A 23,737-nucleotide genomic window follows, 5' to 3' on the forward strand; every position below is an offset into this window, starting at 1 on the left:
AAAGAGGAGAGTGAAAAAGTTGGCTTAAAGCTGAACATTCAGAAAACTAAGATCATGGCATCTGGTCCCATCACTTCATGACAAATAGATGGGGAAACAGTGGAAACAGTGGCTGACTTTATTTTTCTGGGCTCCAAAATCTGCAGATGGTGATTGCAGCCATGAAATTAAAAGACGCTCTCTCCTTGGAAGGAAAGTTATGATCAACCTAGATAGCACATTAAAAAGCAGAGGCATGCATTGTTACAAGCACATACGGCCGGACAGCAAACATGGAACAGATCATGAAGGCTCAAGCCCTGAGAGACAACTCAACGATGGTCTACATGGCAGCCAGGAAACACCTGGAGATCAACCCTGACCACTCCATCATCGAGACCTTGAGGCCAAAGGCAGAGGCTGAGAAGAATGACAAGTCTGTGAAGGATCTGGTCATCCTGCTGTATGAAACAGCTCTCCTGTCTTCTGGCTTCAGTCTGGAGGATCCCCAGACACACGCCAACAGGATCTGCAGGATGATCAAACTTGGTCTCGGTATTGACGAGGATGACCCCACTGCTGATGACAGTGGTGCTGCAGTCACTGAGGAAATGCCTCCCCTGGAAGGAGATGATGACACGTCCCGAGTGGAAGAAGTAGACTAAGCGCTGCCTGAGGATCGCTTGGCTATGTGTTCAGCACTCTGTCTCCATTCCCTCTAATATGTTTTCAAGTATTTCTTTTTTTTGGTTAACATTTAAAAATCTGTATGGCATGGTAACTACATAAGGGGAGGATAAGATTTCTTTATACTAAGTGTGATACTGTGATACTTTTAGCACTAAAGCAGAGCTAGTTGTTTTTTCCTAGTTTCATGTTGGCTTATTTTAACAGATGGAAGTAGTTATGTTTGTTGTAAGGTGTGTATGTAACCTGTGTTAACTTTGTGGTCTGAAGTGTTTAGCTATCAAGCGGATTCTTTAGTAGACCAAAATTTTCTGTCACTGAAGTGTTCTGAAGTATATACTGTGATGTTTAAAAGAAACACTTGTTAAAGCAAGTTTTCATCTTCTGGGATATACTTTTTAAAACTTCCATCCCCTGTAGTTACGACTGCATGTGCCAGGCCTCTAGAAGTTAGTGTGTTAAGCTGAACCAACTTGATTAGAGTCGCTGTCCATACATAGGGCTTGTTTTCCAAAGAAAAATATTGTTTAGAGTAGCAAAATTATAAGCCTGCCCAGGCATATTGTAAAGCTGCTGGAAAAGTAACTTGGAGCAAGTTTTGTGAATGGAAATGTAGTGCTCAAGTCACATTCTCCTTTAAAAAGTTGTAACAAATACAGATGAATAAAAAATAAAAAATAAAAAAAAATAAAAAGCAGAGACATTACTTTGCCGACAAAGGTCCATATTGTCAAAGCTATGGTTTTTCCAGTGGTCATGTATGGATGTGAGAGTTGAACCATAAAGAAAGCTGAGCATCAAAGAATTGATGCTTTTGAACTGTGGTGTTGGAGAAGACTCTTGAGAGTCCCTTGGACTGCGAGGAGATCCAACCAGTCCATCCTGAAGGAGAGATCAGTCCTGGGTGTTCATTGTAAGGACTGATGTTGAAGCTGAAACTCCAATACTTTGCCCACCTGATGCGAAGAGCTGACTAATTTGAAAAGACCCTGATGCTGGGAAAGATTGAGGGCAGGAGGAGAAGGGGATGACAGAGGATGAGATGGTTGGATGACATCACTGACTCAATGGACATGGCATTGGCTGGACTCCGGGAGTTGGTGATGGACAGGGAGGCCTGGCGTGCTGCGGTTCATGGGATCCCAAAGAGTTGGACACGACTGAGTGACTGAACTGAACTGAACTGATACCTTGGCTGTTGTAAATAGTATTGCTATTAGTATTGCATTGGGGTGCATGTATCTTGTTGAGTTTTTTTCTCTGGATACACGCCCAGCCAGTAGTGGGATTCCTGGGTCATTTGGTAGCTCTGTTTTTAGTTTTTTGGGAACCTCTGTTCTGTTTTCCATAGTGGCTACAACAGTTTACATTCCTACTAGCAATGTAGGAGGGTTCCTTTTACTTCATACCCTCTCCGGCCTGTATTATTTGTAGGCTTAAAAAACACAACAACTTCCCTGGTGGCTCAGAGGTTAAAGCGTCGGCCCGCAATGCGGGAGGCCTGGGTTTGATCCCTGGGTCGGGGATCTCGGGAAGATGAAATGGCAACCCACTCCAGTATTCTTGCCTGGAGAATCCCATGGACGGAGGAGCCTGGTGGGCTACAGTCCACGGGGTGGCAAAGAGTCGGACACGACTGAGCGACTTCACTTCACTTTCTAGTTGTGATGTGAGGGCTTCTCATTGCAGTGGCTTCTCTTGTCACATAGCACAGACTCTAGGCTGCATGGGCTTCAGTGGTTGTGGTGCCTGGGCCTAGTTGCTACATGGCAGTGGAATCTTGCCAGACCAGGGATTGAACCTGTGTCCCCTGCATTGGCAGGCAGATTCTCAATCACTGGACCACCAGGGAAGTCCTGTAGACTTTTTAATGATGGCTGTTCTTACTGCTGAGAAGCAATACCTCATTGTAATTTTTATTTGCATTTCTCTGATAGTTAGCAATATTGAGCACCCTTTCCTGTGCCACGTTGCCAGGGATTGAACTGGGAGCCTCGGCACTGAAAGTGGAGTCCTAATCACGGCCCGTCAGTGTTTCCTTATTGCTTTTCTCTCTGGATATCTGTCCATTGATGAAGTGGGGACTTGATGTCCCCTACCATTATTGTATTACTGTCAGTTTCTCTTTTTTTGTCCGTTAATATTTACCTTATGTATTCAAATGTTAAGGTGTTGGTTGCGTATACATTTACAGTTGTTTCATCTTCTTGGATTGATTCTGTGATCATTATGTAATGTTCTTTGTCTCTTGTGACAGTCTTTATAGTCTGTTTTGTCTGGTACAAGCAGATTGACTTGTACCTGACTTACTTTTGATTTTTCCATTTGCATGGAATACCTTTTTCCACCCTTTTATTTTGTCTGTGTGATACAAGCATAACTACTCTGACTTACTTTTGATTTTTGCATTTGCATGGAATAATACCTTTTTCCACCCTCTCATTTTGTCTGTGTGTGATACAAGCATTGCTACTCTGACTTTTGGTTTTTCCATTTGCTTAGAATACCTTTTTCCACCCTCTCACTTTGTCTGTGTGTGTCTCTATATCTGAAGTGAGTCTCTTGTAGGCAGCATGTATGTGGGTCTTGTTTCTATATCCAGCCTGCTTTGTGGTTGGAGCATTTAGTCTGTTTACATTTAAGGTAATTATTGATATATGAGTTCTTATTGCCATTTTGTTAATTGTTTTGGATTTGTTTTGTAGGTCTTTTTTCCCCCATTATTCTTCTTTTGTTTTCTTGTGATTTGATGGCCTTTTTGGGTTTCGTTTCTGGACTTCCGTGGTGTCTCAGATGTTGAAGAGTCTGCCTGCAATATGGGAGACCTGGGTTTGATCCCTGGGTTGGGAAGATCACCTGGAGAAGGAAATGGCAACCCTCTCCAGTATTCTTGCCTGGCAAATCCCACGGACAGAGGAACCTGGCAGGCTACAGTCAGTGGGGTCGCAGAGTTGGACACGACTGAGTGACTCATACTTCCATACTTTCATACTTTGGGTTATGTTTGGATTCCCTTTTCTTATTTATGTGTGTTATCTATTACACATTTTTCGTTTGCAGTTACTGTGAGATTTTGGTATAGTGCTCTGTATATATATATAGGATTGTTTTAAGTTGCTGACCTCTAAATTTCAAGTGCATTTTAAAAAACCTGCTTTTGTATTCTCCTCCCCTAATGATGACTGTTTTTGATATAATTTGCATCTAATTGTTTTGTATATGCCTTAACTGCTTCTGATGGATGTAGATGATTTTACTACTTTGGTGTTCATCCTCCCTAACCAGCTTATTGTGTACTTACATACTGTTTTATCTTAACTTCCTGCTCTTTATTTTCCTTTGTAGCTCATTTATATTACGGTATTATATGCTTCAAACTGATAGCTTATGGTGAACGGTGTTGGATTGGTCATCTCTGGAGAAGAAAATTTAGCTTCAGGATCAGGGACCAGGCTTGACCACTCAGGGCTCTTGTGTGGCAGAAGTTTTATTACAGTGTAAAAAGGACAGAGAAGGCTTCTGACATAGACATTAGAAGGGGGTGGAGAGTGCCCTTCTCCTTGTCTTAGCAAGGGAGCTAGATACTTTTTCAGTTGGTTATTACAGTAAATCAAAGAATGTCTCAAGGTTGTAAAGGTGTTACCATACCCACTCCCACAACTTACATTTTAAGATAACAGGATTAGTCAGAAGGTTCTTAAGAAGGAAAAACATGTCCTCAAGCAGGATACTTTGTTGTTATATAATCCTTAGTACAGAGTTTAAGATGAGTTGTTTTGTTGTGTAATCATCAGCTCTGGCCTTAAAGGAAAAAAAAACAAAAACAAAAATGTGACTAAGACTGAGGAATGTAGAGAAGTTTGTCCTTTTCTTCTCCTTGGCCCCAGACCCATTTCTCCTCCTTGGGCACCCTGGACTTCTCATCAACCTACTTAAGAAGTGACTCTCAAAACCTCTTTGGAGAGTAAGGAAGGATACAGATAATAAATAGTTATATATGACTTTATCACTTCTAGGAATATAGTCTTTATAGTAAGACAGTGCCGCTGAAAACTCTTTATTTTTATAATTATTTCAGTCCTCTTGTCAGTAGGGAAAAAAATGGTAATACTGGCTTGGTGTTTGTTTCTGGTTTAAAATGGTGGGCGTGGTAGAGAGAGGGATCCATAATAACTGCTGAGTATCACTGTGCTGTGAATGAAAAGAATAATGGGAATAATTAGAGCAGTTCTTGCCTTCCAAAGGCAGGTCAGCACATATGAGATCATAATCTGCCTAAATAGAAATTATGAATTTGAGTTTGCCTCTTTATTTCAGGAGAAGCCAGATCCAACTGACTATGTAATAATCCTGGTTGATTCAACAGTAAAGGGATAGAGGCAAATATTAAAAATCGTGCCCAAATACTGTGTTCAGAGAACCTATTTATTTCTATTAATACAACAAGAAGGAAAAAAGTCTTAACATTTTACTGTTCACTAAATTTTACTTTTTAAAAGTTCTTGTCTTGTACTCTGAGGATGATCACTTATCACAGAGAATTACTTGGTGAGGATCTTTCTGAAATATTCTTGGTGGCAACTAAGAGAAAATGCCACTGCCACATTTTGAATAGTTTTGAAGTTACAGGGAAGATGTTATACTTTGGTAATCTGAAAAATCTCTTTGTTTCCCCCCCTTTTAATAGAGATGTGAACTGTGTCCTCATAAGGATGGAGCTTTAAAAAGAACAGATAATGGCGGTAAGTGCAGAAAATTTTGAAAAAATTTTTCTTGAGAACGGGAGTGCAGATGTATTTTAAAATATTTGGTAATTCATTTATATCAAATAGTGATGGCCACTCAAATATTTTTTTATCAGTACTGGATGTAATTCATGAATTTTCTTTTTATTGAAGCACAATTTTTCTACTTTTTGGACAAACTTAGGTATATTTTGTTTTGTGTTTTTAGTGCAGGATGATCCATATACTTCTAATTAAAATCTTGAGGTTTTTATTTTTTTTTTAATGGATGCAATTTCTTATATTAGAAATTACCGTTGGGAAAATAAGCCACTTTTTTTTTCTTGGTTAGAGATAAAAATCTGTTGTTTTAGATTCTTTTTTCCCTCTTTTGTGTATTGCTAGACAAATGATGTTTCTAATGAATGTTAATTTTGACACCCTGTGGATCTTTGTTGTTTGAATATAAAGAAATTTGATTTCTCTTAAATTTTGGTGTGGTTTCCTAAGGCCCCTTTTGTATTTCTAGTTTTCATTTCCATTTTTAGTTACCTTTCTCAAAGCAGTCCCATGTTTCTTTATAGCTCAGTACCATTCTTAAATGTGTAGGCATCCATTCATCTGTGGTATACTATGAAAATTAAGTAACTGATGAATCTCAAAAAAGTAGAGATTAAGCCACTGTTAGTATGTACTTCCATTTTGGGCAGCCAACTCTATAAAGTGTTTTTGGCATAGAGTAGTGTCATGACACAAGTAAATAAAAGGAAAAAATAGTGTTTTTGGCTAGCAATATATCTATTTAAATTTAATGTTTAGACCATAAGTCACATTATCCGAAATTTTAAATATTAAAAACCCCCCTCCTACTTCTGTTCACCATCTACACAGTTTCTCAGTAAACCTTCTGCCACCAACATAGTCTGTTACTTTTTTGCATATACCAATAAATATGAGGAGACTTATTTTTGTAACTTTAATACAAATGGATTAATAGTATGCATACTCTCTTGCATCTTAAGTTTTTTCCCCCAAGCAATTTATCAGTATAGAGCTTTATTTATTACTGCATGTTATGGAATTAGTCACTTGTTGATGGACTTTCTAATCTTTTGTGTTTATGACTACTGCTTGTATATATGTCATTTTGCTTGTATGCAGTGACATCTGTAGGTTTTTATTAATTCTCAGATGTGGAACTGTTGGATGGAAGAGATTTTGCAGTTAATTTTGGTAGATACTCCCAAATCATTGCGTTTAGTGGTTGTACCAGTTTGTGTTCCCAGCAGTAATGAATGAAAACCTATTCTTCATGTCTTTGGTAATCCAGTAGGTGAAAGTATCTCAGAGCTTGTATTTTGCATTTCTCTTATTATAACTGAATCTGAGCATCTTTTCATGTTTTTAAGAGCAATTCATGTTGTCCGTTCTGTGATCTCTTCATATGCTTTTTCTATTTAGTCATTGATCTTTTTCTTTTTGATTTGTTGGAGCTTTCATAGGAGCACTTCATATATTAGGCTTTTTTGATGATTCATTCTTGCTGTTAATCTTTGCTCTTGGGGTTTTTATCCATACAGAAGGTTTTGATTTTTATTTAGCTGAATTTATTAATCTTATGTGTCATGGCTTCTGAGATTTTGAACCATTAGTTAAACAGTTTCCCTACTCCAAAGTTATATAGGGAATGCTTTCACATTTCCCTCTAAGTTTGTTTTTTGTTTGTTTTTGGCTGCACCGCACAGCATGTGGGATAGTTCTCTGACCAAGGACTGAATCTGTGCCTCTTGTAGTGGAAATGTGGAGTTCTAACCACTGGACCACCAGGGGAGTACCTTCTCTAGTATTTTTATGACTTCTTTTGTCTGTCTTTCCTTTTTTCTTTCAGTTCATTTTTCCTTATTGATTTGCAGTGCCATCTGTGTAATAGTCTAAATTTGGTGTGTATTTAAAAGATTCTAAATTCTGTTCCAAAATTATTTTGGAACGTGAAATGCGTTTTCCTGTAGAAATGCTAATTGTATTTGCAGAGTGGTTAGCAAAATCCCACAATGTGCCTGATGTATAGTATTGATGATACTGTTCTTTAATATCTAATACCCATTTTCCCAGGAGCCTGGTGAGCTACAGACCAAGGGGTCAGGCACAACCTAGCAACTAACACCAGTTTTCATGCTGGAAAATTATGTTCCAAGTTTTAGTTTTCTTTCTCTAGTGATCATGATCAGGAATTTCTCACTTTTACTTTTGATTTTCTTCAGTGTCAACTACTCCATAGATCTTTGTTGAAGGTAAGTGTTTTAGCATAGATTGGTGTGTTGAAAGTGAGTTATAGGCAAAGGGAGAAGCAAATGATAAAGAGGCAGGTGTATCAGGGATTTGCATTGTAAAGTTTGAATGGTAGACCTTCTGAGAGGTGGAGCTTCTTTCCCCTTTCCCATGCTTGTCTTTTCCCTCCCTCCCTCCCCTCCTGCCTCCTCCCGCAGTCTTGACGTGCCTTCCTTCCCTACCTTCTCCCTTTGCCTTTCTTCTCCCCCTCCCCCTTTTTCGTTCAAGACTTGGTTCTGATGATTCTCAGGAGCCATTGAAGCTGAGGAATAACATGAGTTTTCTGTTTTAGAAAGATCACTCTGACAGCTTTATGAATGGGTTAGAAGGGTGTGAGACCACACCAACTATAAAAAGGAAAAGTGTAGCTGGATCCTGTGTGCTTTTAACATACTTAAAATCAGTTACATAGGAAGAGAGAGAAAAAAGAATTGTAGAGGTAATTCAGTCTGCCATTTTATTGACTGAACTCTAGCCAAACCTATATGGAAATCTCTCGTGATTGATTTTAAGGCTTTCCCAACCATCATTGTCAAAGACAGGAAGTGTACAATTGAAGGGGCCAGGCAAGAGGCGGTGTCAGCTTATCTATATTCTTGAAGAGGAAATTTTAAAATGAGTTGAGGGCTGTTGATAGGTACTATCTGACAGAACAATTAGAAGAATTTGAATAAAGCAGCGTTGTATATTCATAACAATGTTCAGTAGCATGCACTTTCTCTGTTGGAGTTAAAAGCTGCTTTTCAAGGGTAGTTTTGATTATTCCTGTTTTGTGTGAGTTGCTCAGTCATGTCTGACTCTTTGCCACCCCATGGATTGTAGCCTACCAGGCTCCTTTGTTCACGGGATTTTCTGGGCAAGAATACCGGAGTGGGTTGCCGTTTCCTTCTCCAGGGGATCTTCCCAACCCAGGGGTCGAACCCGAGTCTCCCGCATTGCAGGCAGATTCTTTACCGTCTGAGTTTGTATTTTGAGGGCCTATAATTTATACTCTGATGTTGGAATCTACATTCCACAAAGATAGGACTTTGCTTTATTGCAGTAAATCCAAGGGAGAGATACTGAGAAACTGTTTGAGAGAAGTAGTGGGAGGGTTAAAAATGAGGGAATGGACATGAGAGATACTAAAGTGATAAATTTTTACAGATATATTAAAAATAGTTTTACTATGGAAAATTTTCAAGCATACGTACAAGTAGAGAGGATCCCCACCTTGGTATCTAGCTTTAACAATGACCAAGTCATAGCCAGCTGTTTCCGTTCTGCCTTCCCCTATCCCAGTCTTCTGATGAGCATTTAAATTTTGTGAGCATTTTTAACTTACATGGATATTTTAAAAATGCACAGTATATCATCACACCTAAAAAGAATTAACAAGGATTTCTTTAATCCATGATATGTGCAGTCATTGTTCAAAATTTCTTGATTGTCTCCTATTTTTTTTTATACTTGTTGAATCAGGATTTCACAAAGGTCCATAAGCTGGATTCAAATAAGGTACATACACTGCAGTATCTTGATATTTCTCTTAGGTCTTTCCGTGGTCTCCTTTTCCCCTCTTTGTCAGTTTACTCATGGGAAAAAGCACCTGAGTCATTTGCCCTGTAGTGTTTGTCCACAGCACACTTTGTTGATACAATCTTAGATGCGTGTGTGTGTGTGTGTGTGTTAACATATCGCTTTGTTCCATGTATTTTCTGTGCATTAGTAGACTAAAGGGGACATTGGAGTTATGTAGTTATCAACCAAGTAATGTCAAGGATTGCCTGAGCCATCAGGGAAGAGAGAAGCATGTTGATTTTGGACTTCTAGCCTCCAGAACTGAGAGTGTGAGAGAATATATTTCTTTTTTCTTTAGCTACCTAATTTGTTGAAATTTTTATTACTTCCCTAGGACACTGGTACACTTGTGTTGAGAATATTTGCATTTATATTCATAAAGTGTATTGGACTGTTACTTTGTTTTCTTACGCTTTTTTCTCTGACAGTGGGGCATTGGATGTCATACTGGCCTCATAGAATGAGCTAGGAATTGTTGCCTCTTCAAGTTTTTCAGAAGTTTGAGAAGGATTTATGTTTATATTTCTTTAAATGTATGGTGGTATTCAGTTATGAAGGCGTCTGGTACAGAGCTTTTCTTTGTTGGGAGGCTTTTCCTTGTTGATTGAGTCAGTCTCTTGTTCTAGATACATTCAGATTTTCTTTCTTGAGTCATTTTTGTTAGTTTGCATTTTCCTAGGAATTTGTCCGTTTCCTGTAGGTTATCTAATTTGTTGGTGTACATTTGTTGATGGTATTCTCTTTTAATTCCTGTTTTTGTTAAGGTCAGCAGTAATGTTCTCATTCATTTCTGAATTTAGTAATTTGTCTTTGTTTTCCTAGTCAGTCTAAAAGTTTGTCAGTTTTGTTGATCTTTCAAAGAACTTTGGTTTTGTTGATTGCTCCTGTTATTTTTCTATTTTCTGTTTTATCTCTTATCTTTACACTTTTCTTTTTCCTCCTGGTTTGGGGCTTAAGTAAAGTAAAGTCGTTCAAGATAGGTATATAATTAGAAACCCTAAAAAAAAATAATTAGAAACCCTGTATTATTACCATTTTTATTTTATGTATAGCACAGGGAACTATATTCATTATCTTGTAATAAACTAAGAAAAGAAACTGAAAAACTATATACATATCTCTGTGTGTGTGTGTATATATATGTAAACATATATATATCTCAGTCACTTTGCTGTACACCAGAAATAAGACAGCATTGTAAATCAACTATAAAGTAAAGTGAAGTCGCTCAGTCGTGTCCAACTCTGTGTGACCCCATGGACTATAGTCCACCAGGCTCTTCCGTCCATGGGATTTTCCAGGCAAGAATACTGGAGTGGTTTGCCATTTCCTTCTCCAGGGGATCTTCCTGACCCAGGGATTGAACCCAGGTCTCCTGCACTGCAGGTAGACACTTTAACCTCTGAGCCATCAGGGAAGCCCAACTATACCTCAATTAAAAAAAAAAAAAAGAGATCCTGGATGTATTTAAACTGTCACTCCCTTCACTGCATTTTACCCCACTCAAGCATCTTCTTTGCAACACAGGTATTATCAGGTATGAATTTAACTGGAGTGTTGCTTTCTATGTATCACATGAAATTTTGTATGGCATTTATATATGTTTTCCATTTGTCTTAAAGTATTTTCCAGTTTCCATCATCATTTCTTCTTTGACTCGTTGTTTGTTTAAGAGAATATTGTGTAATTTCCATATATTTGTGGATTTTCCAGTTTTCTTTCTTTTATTGACTTTTATTTTCATTCTACTGTGGATTAGTAAGATCTGATTTCAGATCTTTTAAAACTTATTGACACTTGTTTTGTGACTGGCACTGTTATCAGTCTTGGAGACCGTTTGTGGGTGTTCGAGAAGAATGTGTGTTTTGCTGATTTGAGTGCAGTTTTCTGTATACGTATATTGAGCCTAGATAGGTTGTAGTAACTCTTCTATAGTGGTTTTCTAAGTTCTACCCATTACTGACTTGAGTAAAGAACAGCCTGTTTCTCCCTTCAGTTTTGTCCCCTCCGCCCCACCCATGTATTTTGGAGCTCTGATGTCTGATGCATGTATGTTTATAATTGTTTTTTATGTTCTTGGTGTTTTGACCTGCTTTTCAGTATATAATGTTCTTCTTTGTTTCTTGTAACAGATTTTGATTCTTACTTCATTTCCCATGTATATTTTTAAAATGGTTATCCTGGGGATTACAGTTAACCTCTTAAACTTAAAACACACTTCATCCAGCTTAAGGATACAAGAGCAAATGCCTAAGTCAGTCCTCCTCCCTTAGTTCGGTTAAAACTTAAAACCACAGTTCTTTGAGGACAAGCTCTGTCTGCTTCACCCCTTTAGGAACCAGGGTCCAGAGTTTGGCACTACGAACATGGGATTCTCTCTTCAAGACCATTGTCACGCTAGTAAGTGGTAGAGCCTAGGCAAGTGAAAATGACACAAAACTCTTACAGTTTTTAAGTTGCCTCTTTGTTGTTTACTTGATACTGTAAACTTTTTGACTATCTTCCAGAGTAGAGTTCTGACCAAATTGGTTTTGACACTTTATACTCCATTTTCTGGTGTTTCTGTAAGATCACCGGCTCTTGGAGATGTCATCAGTCCAGATGCTTCAAGAGACATGTATATTATTTAGTTGTCAGTAACAGAAATAGATCTGGATATCTGAAGCAAAAAGAAGAAAAGATATAACTCACAGACTTCGAGGAAAAAATGAGTGCTTGAGTGCTTGCATTTTGGAGTTATTAGAAGCAGAAGCAAATAGAATCTCTTCAAGCATGGTATTCTAGTGAGAAGAGGGAATGGACACTGAACAAGCTTAAATCATGGCTGTCTAGTAGTAGTATTGTATGACTTAATGGATGTGGGCTGAGATGAGGAAGGGGAGTTGCTCATATCTTTGTGGACAGCTGAATATCGATGGTTTTTTACTGAGTTAGAGTGTTGGATAGAGGGTTGTTTTGGTAGTAGAGATCAATGCTGAGATACTCTTTTTATGTGTTGAGTTTAAGATGATGGTGAGATTGCTGAATAATGTATATGTCAGTAGGAAATTGAATATAATTATCAGCTTTTAGCTCTTACCATTCCTGCTCCTTTGCCATGTATTTCCTTCCTGGGGAGGTTATCACATTCTTGATATCTATCTGGAGCTATTTTCTGTGTACATAAACACTTTCTACACAAATGTAGAATATAGTGTTTTATGAATTGCTGCTTCATTAATAATGTACCTTGGAGATCACTGCACATAAGCAGTAAAAAGCTCTCATATACATCTGCATGTTATTTAATTATAAAAATGAAATGTAATTTATTTAACCATTTATTTAACCATTAATAGCATTTAGTTATTACTAGTCTTTTTTAAAAAACAATACTGCAGTGAATAACCCTATACAATGTAATCATAGATATGTGGGTGATTTGCTGTAGGCAAAAATTCCTGGAAGTGTAATTGCTGGGTCAGAGGGTATGTACATCTGAAATCTTAGTGGATTTTGCCATGTCCCCTCTGCTGAGATGTACTAATTCACATTACATGAGAAGAGACTGTTTCCGACATGGTTTCCTCAGCACAGTTGCATGACTGCCTGAGTCAGTTTCAGTTTGGGATCGTTGATCAGACTCACAAGTTATAATGGACTTATCCAGCACCAGATACACCTAGGAAGGAAAACCATATACAGTTACAATGCAGAGGCCTCCAAACTCTGATGCAGGTTTTGATGTTTCCAGCATTTTGATTGTAAGGTTGACATGTGAGTACAGGTAACATTAGCACACATTTTAGCCTCTATATTTCCATGTTTCTTGGTCTCCCATGGCCTGTAACAGTTTGTCAGTCTTTTTTGATTTTGCATGATCTCAACAGTCTTGAATACTGGCCAGGTACCAGCTGAATGTCCCCTAATCTGGGTTTCTCTGATGTTTTTCTCCTGATTAGATTGGGTTTATGGGTTTGGGGAAAGAATACCACAGAAGTTAAGTCCTCTTCTCATCATGTCAGGGGGCACAAATATCCACATGACATTACTGATATGAAAGTGTTCAACATTACTAATCACTGTAGAAATACAGATGAAAAATCACAGTGAGGTCACAGCATACCTTTGGAATGGCTACTATTTTAAAAAAACACAAAATTATAAGTGTTAGTGAAGCTGTGGCGAAATTGGAACCCTCGTGCACGGTTAGTGGGATTGTAAAGTGTCATAGCTGCTATGGAAAACAGTACGGAGGCCCTTCAAAAAATTTAAAAAGATTACTATAAAAAAGAATAATCCAGCAATTCCACTTCCAGTGGATGTATCTGGAGGCAGAGTCTCTGAGAGATATTTGTACATTCATGGTCATAGAAGAACTATTGACAGTAGTCAGGAAGTATAAGCAACTCAAATGTCTGTCAGAGGCAGAATGGATAAACAAGATGTGAAAGTGAAGTCACTCAGTCGTGCCTGACTCTTTGTGACCCCGGGGACTGTAGCCTACCAGGTTCCTCTGTCCGTGGGATTCTCCAAGCAGGGATACTGTAGTGGGTTGCCATTTCCTTTTCCAGGGATCTTCCCAATCCAGGGATTGTACCCAGGTCTCCTGCATTGCTTTACCTCTGAGCCACCATACCTCAAACAAGATGTGTTATATACATAAAATGGGATATTAATCTCCCTCCTTAAAAAGAAGGGAGATTCAACACTACTGAACTGTACCCTTGAAAACATTGTCAGTGTACTGAAGCTTGTTAACGTGCTTTTGAAACATTAAAATCTGTATGCTCTTTTTATAAAGATTCATTTATTTTTGGCTGCACTGGTCTTTGTTGCTGCATGTGGGCTTTCTCTAGTTGGGGCGAACAGAGGCTACTCTTCAGCGCGGGTGTGTGGGCTTCCTGTTGTGGAGGCTGCTCTTGTTTGGGATGCATGGGCTCTAGGGGCACACAGGCTTCAGTAGTTGCTGTGTGTGGGCTCAGCAGTTGTGGCCCACAGGCCTAGTTGCTCCATGGATGTGCACTCTTCCTGGACCAGGGATCGAACCCATGTCCTCTGCATTGGCAGGTGGATTCTTTACCACTGAGCCACCAGGGAAGCCCTGAAAAATTTATTTTTTTAAAATAATTTTGTTTATTATTTTTGGCTGTGCTGAGTTTTTGTTGATGCAAGAGCTTTTCTCTAGTTGTTGACGAGCAGGGGCTACTCTTGTGGTGGTGTGTGGGCTTCTCATTGTGGTTGCTTCTCTTGTTGTGGAACACCAGCTCTAGGGGAAGAGAACTTTAGTAGTTGGAACTCCTGGGCTCAAGAGCACGGGCTGTAAGCCCATGAGTGGGTTGTGGCTCACTGGCTTAGTTGCTCTGAGGCATGTGGGATCTTCCCGGACCAGACACGGATCAGTCCCATGTCTCCTGCATTGGCGGGCAGATTCTTTACCACTGAGCCCCTAGGGAAGCCCAAAATTTTATTTTTGGAGAGTAAATATGTATAGTATTTTTTATTAGCCTGTTGTTATTTGTTGGATCAGTAGTGTGTCAGTAGTGATAAGCCCTATTTTTATTCTTAATATTGGTGATTTGTGGTCTCTGCTTTTTGTTTTGTTTTACTTTGTTGTTTTGGTTTTTGGAGTTTGATGTTTGGTTTTATTTTTCTTTAACCAGTGTACCTGGAATTTGTCAGTTTTGTTCACCTTTTTAAAGAAATAAACTGACTTTAATTTTTAAAGTTATATGCCTGTTTTCTGTGTTTTACTGATTGCTCCTTTAATCTTTATGGTTTCCTTTTTTCTACATACTTTGTATGTATTTAGCTCTAATGTTTTAACTTCTTCATGGCAACACCTTCAATCTTTGATTTTAGATCTTCTTTCCTAGTTCAGTTCGGTTCGGTCCAGTCGCTCAGTTGTGTTCGACTCTTTGCAACTCTCTGGACTGCAGCGCACCAGGTTTCCCTGTCCATCATCAACTCCCAGAGCTTGCTCAAAGTCATGTCCATCGAGTCGGTGATGCCATCCAACCATCCAACCTGTGTCCTCCGCTTCTCCTCCCTCCTTCAATCTTTCCTAGCATTAGGGTCTTTTCCAGTGAGTCACTTCTTCACATCAGGTGGCCAAAGTATTGGAGTTCAGCTTCAACATCAGTCCTTCCAATGAACACCCAGGACTGATTTGCTTTAGGATGGACTGGTTGGATCTCCTTGCAGTCCCAGGGACTCTCAAGAGTCTTCTCCAACACCACAGTTCAAAAGCATCAATTCCTTGGGCACTCAGCTTTCTTTATAGTCCAACTCTCACATCCACACATGACCACTGGAAAAACTATAGCTTTGACTATATGGACCTCTGTAGGCAAAGTAATGTGTCTGCTTTTTAATGTACTGTCTAGGTTTGTCGTAGCTTTTCTTCCAAGGAGCAAGCGTCTTTTAATTTCATGGCTGCAGTCACCATCTGCAGTGATTTTAGAGCCCCCCCAAAATAAAGTCTCTCACTGTTTCTGTTGTTTACCCATCTATTTGTCATGAAGTGTTAGTAAAAATATTTAAAGCTTCAAGTTTCCCTCCTAACATTTTTACTGCATTCCACAGAATTTGATATGTTGTTTATTTGTTGTTAGTCAGTTCAAGATGTTTTCCAAATTTCTCTTGCTCTTCTCTTTTACCCCCAAATTTAGAAGTCTATTATTTATTTGCCAGTTGCATTGCTAGATAGGTAATTTGTTGGTTGCTAATTTAATTTGTTTATTGTTAGCGATTCCACTCTGGATGATTTTAGTCCTTTAAAGTCCACTAAGACTTATCTCAAGGCCCAGCATACTGTTGTTGGTGAATGTGTCATATCTATTTCAAAAGCAATGTGTATTCTACTGTTGAATGAATATAGTGTTGTAGTCAGTTAGATCAAGACAGTTTTTATTGTTAAGCTCTTTTATGTCTTTATCGATTTTTTTTAGGGGGGGTGAATCTAGTTCATCTATTATTGTCAAAAATCATATGTTAAAAATCTGTTATGGTTGGAACATTGTCTGTTTCTTCCTTTAATCCTGTCAAGTGTTGCTTCATATATTTTAAGGCTGGGTACATATACTTTCCTAATTGTTACATCTTTTTATTGATACCCCTTTATTGTTATAAAATGTCCCTTTCTTTCTATGGCGTGTTTGTTTTGTAGTATATATCTGATATCAGAACAGTCACTCCTGCCTTTATATTCTTACTATTAGCAGGATATATCATTTCCCATTGATTTGCTTTATATTCTTTAAACTTAACAGTCTTTTTATTAAGTGTTTCTCTTTTTATTTTTGGCTTGTTGTTGTTTAGTCGCAAAGTTGTGTCCAACTCTTTGCAACCCATGGACTATATAGTCCTCTGGCCATGATATTTCCCTGGCAAGAATACTGGAGTGGTTTGTCATTTCTTGCTCCAGGGAATCTTCCTGACCCAGGAATTGAACCCATGTCTCTTGGTGTCTCCTGCATTGGCAGGAGACTTCTTTACCACTGGGATACCTAGGAAGCCCCAAAATGTTTCTCATAGGCAGCATATAGTTTGATCATTTTTTTTTTTTAAGTCTACTGTATTTCTCTCAATCTTTAATCTACCTTGTCTCATTAACTATTGTGTATAAATGATTTAACATTTACTACAAATTAAAATTTGAATTGAGATCTATTTTTTAATATTAATTAAGTTTTACTTTTTTTCCTTTTGAACTTTTTATTTTATATTGGAGTATAGCCAGTTAACAAGTTGTGATACTTTCAGGTGATCAGCAGAGGGACTCAGGCTTACATATACATGTTGGATTGAGATCTATTTTGAGATTTATTCTTTTAAAAAAGCTTTATTCAGATATGATTGACTTTGAAATATATGACATTTACTAATGTATATACATGAAAGCATTAACATAGTCAAGTCAGTGAACGTATCCATCATTCCTAAAACTTTCCTTATATATCTTTATAGTATATCTGAGTTATCTGTCCCTCTTTGCAGACTCTCCCAGGTCACCCAGTGGTCTGCTTTCTATTACTGTAGGTTAATTTATGTTTTCTAGAGTTTTCTACAAATGGAGTCTAATGTGTATCTAGACATACAAATATGTATATAATATACATGCACACTTTTTGTCTGGTTTATTTCCATCATTATAAGTATTTTGAAGTAATTCTTCTTGTTACGTGTATCAATACTTCATTTCTTTTTGTTCACTATCACTCCTTTGTATGAGTTTATTAACCTGTTGACAGATTGCTTTTAGTTTCCAGCTATTAAAAATGAAGCTTTTAACATTTGAGTGCATGTATGACCATAGGCCTTCATTTACCTTGGGTAAATAGGAATGAAATGGCTAGTTTATAAGTGCAGGCTTAATTGTTTAAGGAACTGACAAACTATTTTCTAAAGTGATTGTAACATTTTACATTCCCATCAGGAGCATTTGAGAGTTCCAGTTGCTTTATATCCTCTTCAACACTTGGTATAGTCAGGGTTTGTGTTTGTTTCAAGTTGCCATTAAAGAAGAAGATCTTTGTGGGAATGTTTTTGAGATGATTTTTGTCTTGTTGGTTATTACAAGATTGGATACAGTGTCAGTAGCTGTTTGTTTCTCATCTATTTCGTGTAGCAATGCGCATCTGTTAATCCCATTAGAGACAAATTCTAATTTCTTTCTCTCCTTTTCGAGCCCTGTGGTAATCCTGTGGTAATCATAAGTTTGTTTTCTATGTCTGCAGTATCCTTGTAGCTTTAATTTGCATTTCCTTAATGCAATATATATATATATATAAATGATTCCTCTATATCCAAGGTTCTGTATCCACAAATTCAAACAACTCTGGATCATGTAGAACTGTAGTATTATTTACTATGGAAAACTTACATATAAGTGGACCTTCATTGTTCAAACTTGTGTTTTTCAAGGGCCAGCTGTATGTCCTTGCTGCTTTCCATGAGGATTACAGTTATCCTAAATTTATTATAATACCTTTGTTTGAATTGATACCAACTTATCTTCAACAGCATGCAAAGATTCTGCTCCTATACATCTACACCCCCAACCTTTCTGTTGTTTTTTTCAAAATTTGTGTCATGCATTTATCTTTTAAATGATTTTGTTGTTCAGTTTCTCAGTTGTGTCTGACTCTTTTTGACAGCTATGAACTACAGCATGCCAGGCTTCCCTGTCCTTAACCAACTCCTGGAGCTTGCTCAAACTCATGTCCATTGAGTCGGTGATGCCATCCAACCATCTTGTCCTCTGTCTTCCCCTTCTCCTCCTGCCTTCAGTCTTTCCCAGCATCAGTCTTTTCCAGTGAGTTGGCTCTTCACATGTGGCCAAACTGTTGGAGTTTCAGCTTCAGTATCAGTCCTTCCAATGTTTGTTCATGGTTGATTTCCTTTAGGATTGACTAGTTTGATCTCCTTGCAGTCCTAGGGACTCTCATGAGTCTTCTCCAACACCACAGTTCAAAAGCATCAATTCCTTGGGCACTCAGCTTTCTTTACAGTCCAACTCTCACATCCACACATGACCACTGGAAAAACCATAGCTTTGACTAGATGGACCTTTGTTGGCAAAGTAATGCGTCTGCTTTTTAATGTGCTGTCTAGGTTTGTCATAGCTTTTCTTCTAAGGAGCAAGCATCTTTTAATTTCATGGCTGCAGTCACCATCTGCAGTGATTTTGGAGCCCCCCCAAATAAAGTCTCTCACCGTTTCCATTGTTTCCCTATCTATTTGCCATGAAGTGATGGGATCAGATGCCATGATCTTAGTTTTGTTTTTGTTTTTTTTTTTACATTTTAGTGAAAGTTGCTCAGTCATGTCCGACTCTTTGCGACCCCATGGACTATACAGTCCACGGAATTCTACAGACCAGAATACTGGAGTGGGTAGCCTTCCCCTTCTCCAGAGATCTTCCCAACCCAGGAATCGAACCCAGGTCTCCCACATTGCATGGAGATTCTTTACCAGCTGACCCACAAAGGAAGCCCTTAGGTTTTTGAATGTTGAATCTTAAGCCAAGTTTTTCAGTTTCCTCTTTCACCTTCATCAAGAGGCTCTTTAGTTCCTCTTTGCTTTCTGCCATAAGGGTGGTGTCATCTGCATATCTTAGGTTATTGATATTTCTCACTGCAATCTTGATTTCAGCTTGTGCTGCATTCAGCCCAGCATTTCGCATGATGTACTCTGCATATAAGTTAAATAAGCAGGGTGGCAATACATAGCCTTGATGTGCCTCTTTCCCAAATTGGAACCAGTCTGTTGTTACATGTCTGGTTCTAACTGTTGCTCCTTGACCTGCATACAGATTTATCAGGAGGCAGGTAAGGTGGTCTGGTATTCCCATCTCTTGAAGAATTGTGCACAGTTTGTTGTGATCCACACGTAGTCAAAGGCTTTAGCGTAGTCAGTGATGAAAAAGTAGATGTTAAACCATGTAGGAAAGATAATGAGTTATAAATCAAAAGTATTATAATGTTGGCTTTAATTTTTACCTGTATTTAAACTTTACTGGGGGCTTCCCTGGTGGTTCAGTGGTAAAGAATCTGCCTGCCAATGCAGGGAACATGGGTTTGATCCCTTGATTGGGAAGATTCCCAGGGGAAGGAAATGGCAACCCATGACAGTATTGTTTCCTGGGAAATCCCATGGACAGAGGAGCCTGGTGGGCTGCAATCCATGGTGTCACAGAGTCGGACACACTTAGTGACTAAAGAACAGTATTCTTTTGGTTAGCCAGAAGAAACCCTTCTCCAGATTCGTGTGGGGCAGGTCTCTTAGCGACAGATTCCCTCACCTTGCATTTCATTGGGATGTCTGTTTTTTTTCCATATTTGAAGGATAATTTTGCTCGATTTGGAATTCTTAAGTGACAAGTTTTTTCTTCCAGAAATTTAAAAATGTCATTGTACACACTCTAATGACCCCTGTTGAATTTGCTGAGAAATTTTTTGTTTAATCTTACTGAGGATTCCTTGTATGTAACAAGTTTCTTCTCAAAGATTCTCTTTTTCCTTGGCTTTTAGCAGTGATTTATTACTTTATCTCAGTGCAGATCTCTTTGTGTTTATTCTGGTGGTTTCTTGAACCTCTTGAATATGTAGAGTCATGTCTTTATCTAATGTTTCAATTGGTATACCTTTAAGTTTACTGAGTTTTTCCCTCTGTACTCAGATCTGTTGTTGAGACCCTCTAGTGTATTTTTCATTCTGGTTATTATAATTTTAAGCATCAGTGTTTGTGTTTGGTTCCTTTTTAAAATGACTCTCTATTAATTCTGTTTGTTGAGACTTCATTGTCCTGGTTCCCTTTGTAGTTTCTTGTCCTTGCTTTCCTTTAGCTCTTTGAGCAGATCTAAGACAGTGATTTTAAAGTCTGTATTTAATGTCTGTGCTTCTGCAGGGACAAATTCTGTTAAATTCTCCTGTGAATGGACTATATGCTCTTTTTCTTTATATCCTCTGTAACTCTTTCTTGAAAACTGGACATACTGACTTTTATGATATGGTGACTCTGCAAAGTAGGTTCTTTACTCATGATTTAATTTTGTTGCTTGGTGTTACTTGCCTTTTAAGTGGTTTTCTATATATATATATATTTTTAAAGTGTGCTTTCTTTGTCACTTCGATCTCTAAAGTCTGTTTTTGTAGCTTGTGTTCAACTAGTGTTTTGGCAAAGACTTGCTTGAATACTAGGTGCTAAGATAATATGCAGTAGAAGGGAGAGGGGTTAAAAAAAAAAAAAACAAAAAACAACTCTCCAGTGTTTGTGGATTGACTCTGTGCTGGGATCTTTCCTTCAGTGGCCAGCTAGTTTGCTTAGAGTTCTGCTTCCTGCTTGCCCTGTACCAGGAGATATATCAGGGATTAAAGTTTAGCGTCTCATCAGGTCTTTTACGAGGATGCATCCTGCCCTGCGCATGTGGTGCTGTCTAAATTCCCTGGAATGCACAGATACTTTTCAGTGCTCCCAGTTTCCAAGAGAAAATTCGTCCCAGCTTTTCCTCTTGGACTCTTGGCATGTTTGTGAACCATAATCTTTTGCCCCAGGCATCTGTGCCTTTTTTTTTTTGGTTTTGTCTGCCATACAGTGATTTGAGGAATACCCTACACTTTGCTGCCCTGTGTGAGTTCTGAGCTTGTCAAAAGAATAAGATGTGTTCTTCAGTAGCCCACAGGCATTTTAAAATAGGGAAGCACAATTATTTGCAAATAAAGTCTGCTCTGTTCCTTCAGAAACTGGAGCTGGGGTTGTTTACTAGGTCTACAAGGTGCTCTCTTCAAGACTTCTGCTGAATCCAGGATGACAGGGTCAAGGGAAAGTAAGAATTCCCAACGCTTTCTTACTTTTTTCTTTTTTTGCTGGCTTTTTTGCCCCTTGTAGGATCTTAGTTCCCCAACCAAGGACTGAACCCAGACCTCTGGCAGTCAGAGCACCTACTCGTAACCACTGGATGGCGAGGGAACTCTCCACTTTCCCACAGTTTTTAAGTTTGTTTTTTTCCTGACTTAGTATTCGGTTGGTTTCTGCAAACCTTTCACTCTTTTTTCCAGAATCTTTGAAATTGGTTCTTACAGTTTTGCTGACTTTTTGATGTTTCTGTGGTGGAAGGTGCCTTTGGGAGCCGCCTGCTCCCCCATTGTTGCTGACATGTGCTCATTCGCTCAGTCGTGTCCGGCTCTTTGCAGCCCCATGGACTATACAGTCCATGGAATTCTCCAGGCCAGAATACTGGAGTGGGTAGCCTTTCCTTCTGCAGGGGATCTTCCCAACCCAGGCATCGAACCCAGGTCTCCCACGTTGCAGGTGGATTCTTTACCAGCTGAGCCATAAGGGAAACTTGAGTGTCTTGAGAAACATTGTCTAAATTATTTTGTCCCTCTTTTAAATTTTTGAGTTGGGGGGGATATGCATTGTTATATGCAGGAGCATTAATGTGGTCCTTGTTATTCCATCTTGACTAGTCTTCTATTATTTCTTCTTAACCTTGATTTTTTTCTTATTATTCTCTGTTCCCTCTTTTCTTCCTTATTTATGATTTTATGAATGTTTTTAGCATTGTATTTTAATCCATTTAATAATACACTTAATTCAATTCCATTTAAATTTAATGTTTTAGAGTACCATTTGGGCCATATCTTTTCTGTATATACAGGTATTAATATTTATGTATGTAGCTGTTGCAGTTGCTCTAGGGATTACAAGTTTCATACAAATAGTTCAATCTACCATGTATACCACTTTACATAAAATGTAGAAAATGTCAGAACGGTATAGATCTCTTTTACCTGCTTCTTCCCCAGTCTTTAGTAATAAAATGTTTTATACACATTGAAAACTTTACAAGACTTTTGATGTAAGCAGTCAAATGTATTTTAAATGAAAGAAGGTATTATTATTGTTTCATCAGCCAATACTCTCAGAAGTACCTGAGTGTTTATCATGCTTCATTTTTTCTCTGCATCTTGGAGCTTCCTTCTTGGGTCATTTTTGTTTTCTCTCTTTTCTGTTGCCCAAGGACAATTGTCTGGTGTTTCTTTTAGAGGGAAATTGTTTAAAGATATTTTTTGGCTTTAATTTGTTTAAAGATATTTTTGACTTTTTTTGGTTATTTATCCCGTTCTTTTGGTGATAACTTGCCTTTTGGTTATTTTCAGGTATTTTTCTTTTTGGTTTTCTGTAGTTCTACAGATTATGTGCCTGTGTGTGGATTTATATTAATATTTATTTACCTTGGGATTTATTGTGATTATTTATATCTTTTTATTTTAGAAAGTTTTTAGTTATTGTCATTTTAAATATTGCTTCCATACCGTTTATTTCTTTTATATTTCTCTGAGACTCGAATGTTAGGTAACTTGTTATTATGTTGTTTTTGTTTCTTGTCCTCTTTTTGTCTTTTTCATACTTCTGTGCTAATGTTCTGAGTATTTTCTTCTGACCTATTTTGTTCTAATTTACTTTTTGACTATTGATATGTCTAGGTCATTGTTAATCCCATTGACTAGTTTTAAATTTTTGTTTTTACTTCTGTAATTTTTGATTTAGAGTTTTCAGTTCTTTGAAGGAATTTTTAATATTTTGTTGTGTGTATTTAAATATAACAAGCATACTTTTAAAAACATTTGTGTCTGAAACCCCAACATACGTATCTGTTTTGATTTTCATGTTTTTGCTGCTTTTCAGTCATGTTGTCTTATCTCTCTTGTGTTTCATACTTTTCATTGTGCTGGACATGAAAATGAGCTAGTATTAGAAATTGTTGTTCAGTTGCTCAGTCGTGTCCGACTCTTTGTGACCCCATGGGCTGCATGCAGCACGCCAGGCGTCCCTGTCCTTCACCATCTTGCAGAGGTTGCTCAAACTCATGTCCATTGAGTCAGTGATGCCATCCAACCATCTCGTCCTCTGTTGCTCCTTATCCTCCTGCCTTCAGTCTTTCCCAGAGTCAGGGTCTTTTCCAGTGAGTCAGC

At 38.1% G+C, this 23,737-nt stretch overlaps 1 protein-coding gene across 4 annotated transcripts in view; it reads left to right on the forward strand.

The window, feature by feature from the left end:
* Nucleotides 1–23,737, forward strand: part of MLLT10 (MLLT10 histone lysine methyltransferase DOT1L cofactor) — a 218,008-nt gene that overhangs the window by 44,342 nt on the left and 149,929 nt on the right. For all 4 annotated transcript variants that reach the window (XR_009690015.1, XM_061126177.1, XM_061126178.1 and 1 more), the window contains exon 4: nucleotides 5,354–5,408. Coding sequence is in view for 3 of the 4 variants with exons in the window: in XM_061126177.1 (XP_060982160.1) it covers nucleotides 5,354–5,408 (55 nt within the window). In the remaining variant the exon portion in view is untranslated. The remainder of the gene's footprint in view (nucleotides 1–5,353; nucleotides 5,409–23,737) is intronic.

This window comes from Dama dama, chromosome 23, assembly GCF_033118175.1.
Source record: "Dama dama isolate Ldn47 chromosome 23, ASM3311817v1, whole genome shotgun sequence".
Classification (NCBI taxonomy): Eukaryota; Metazoa; Chordata; class Mammalia; order Artiodactyla; family Cervidae; genus Dama; species Dama dama.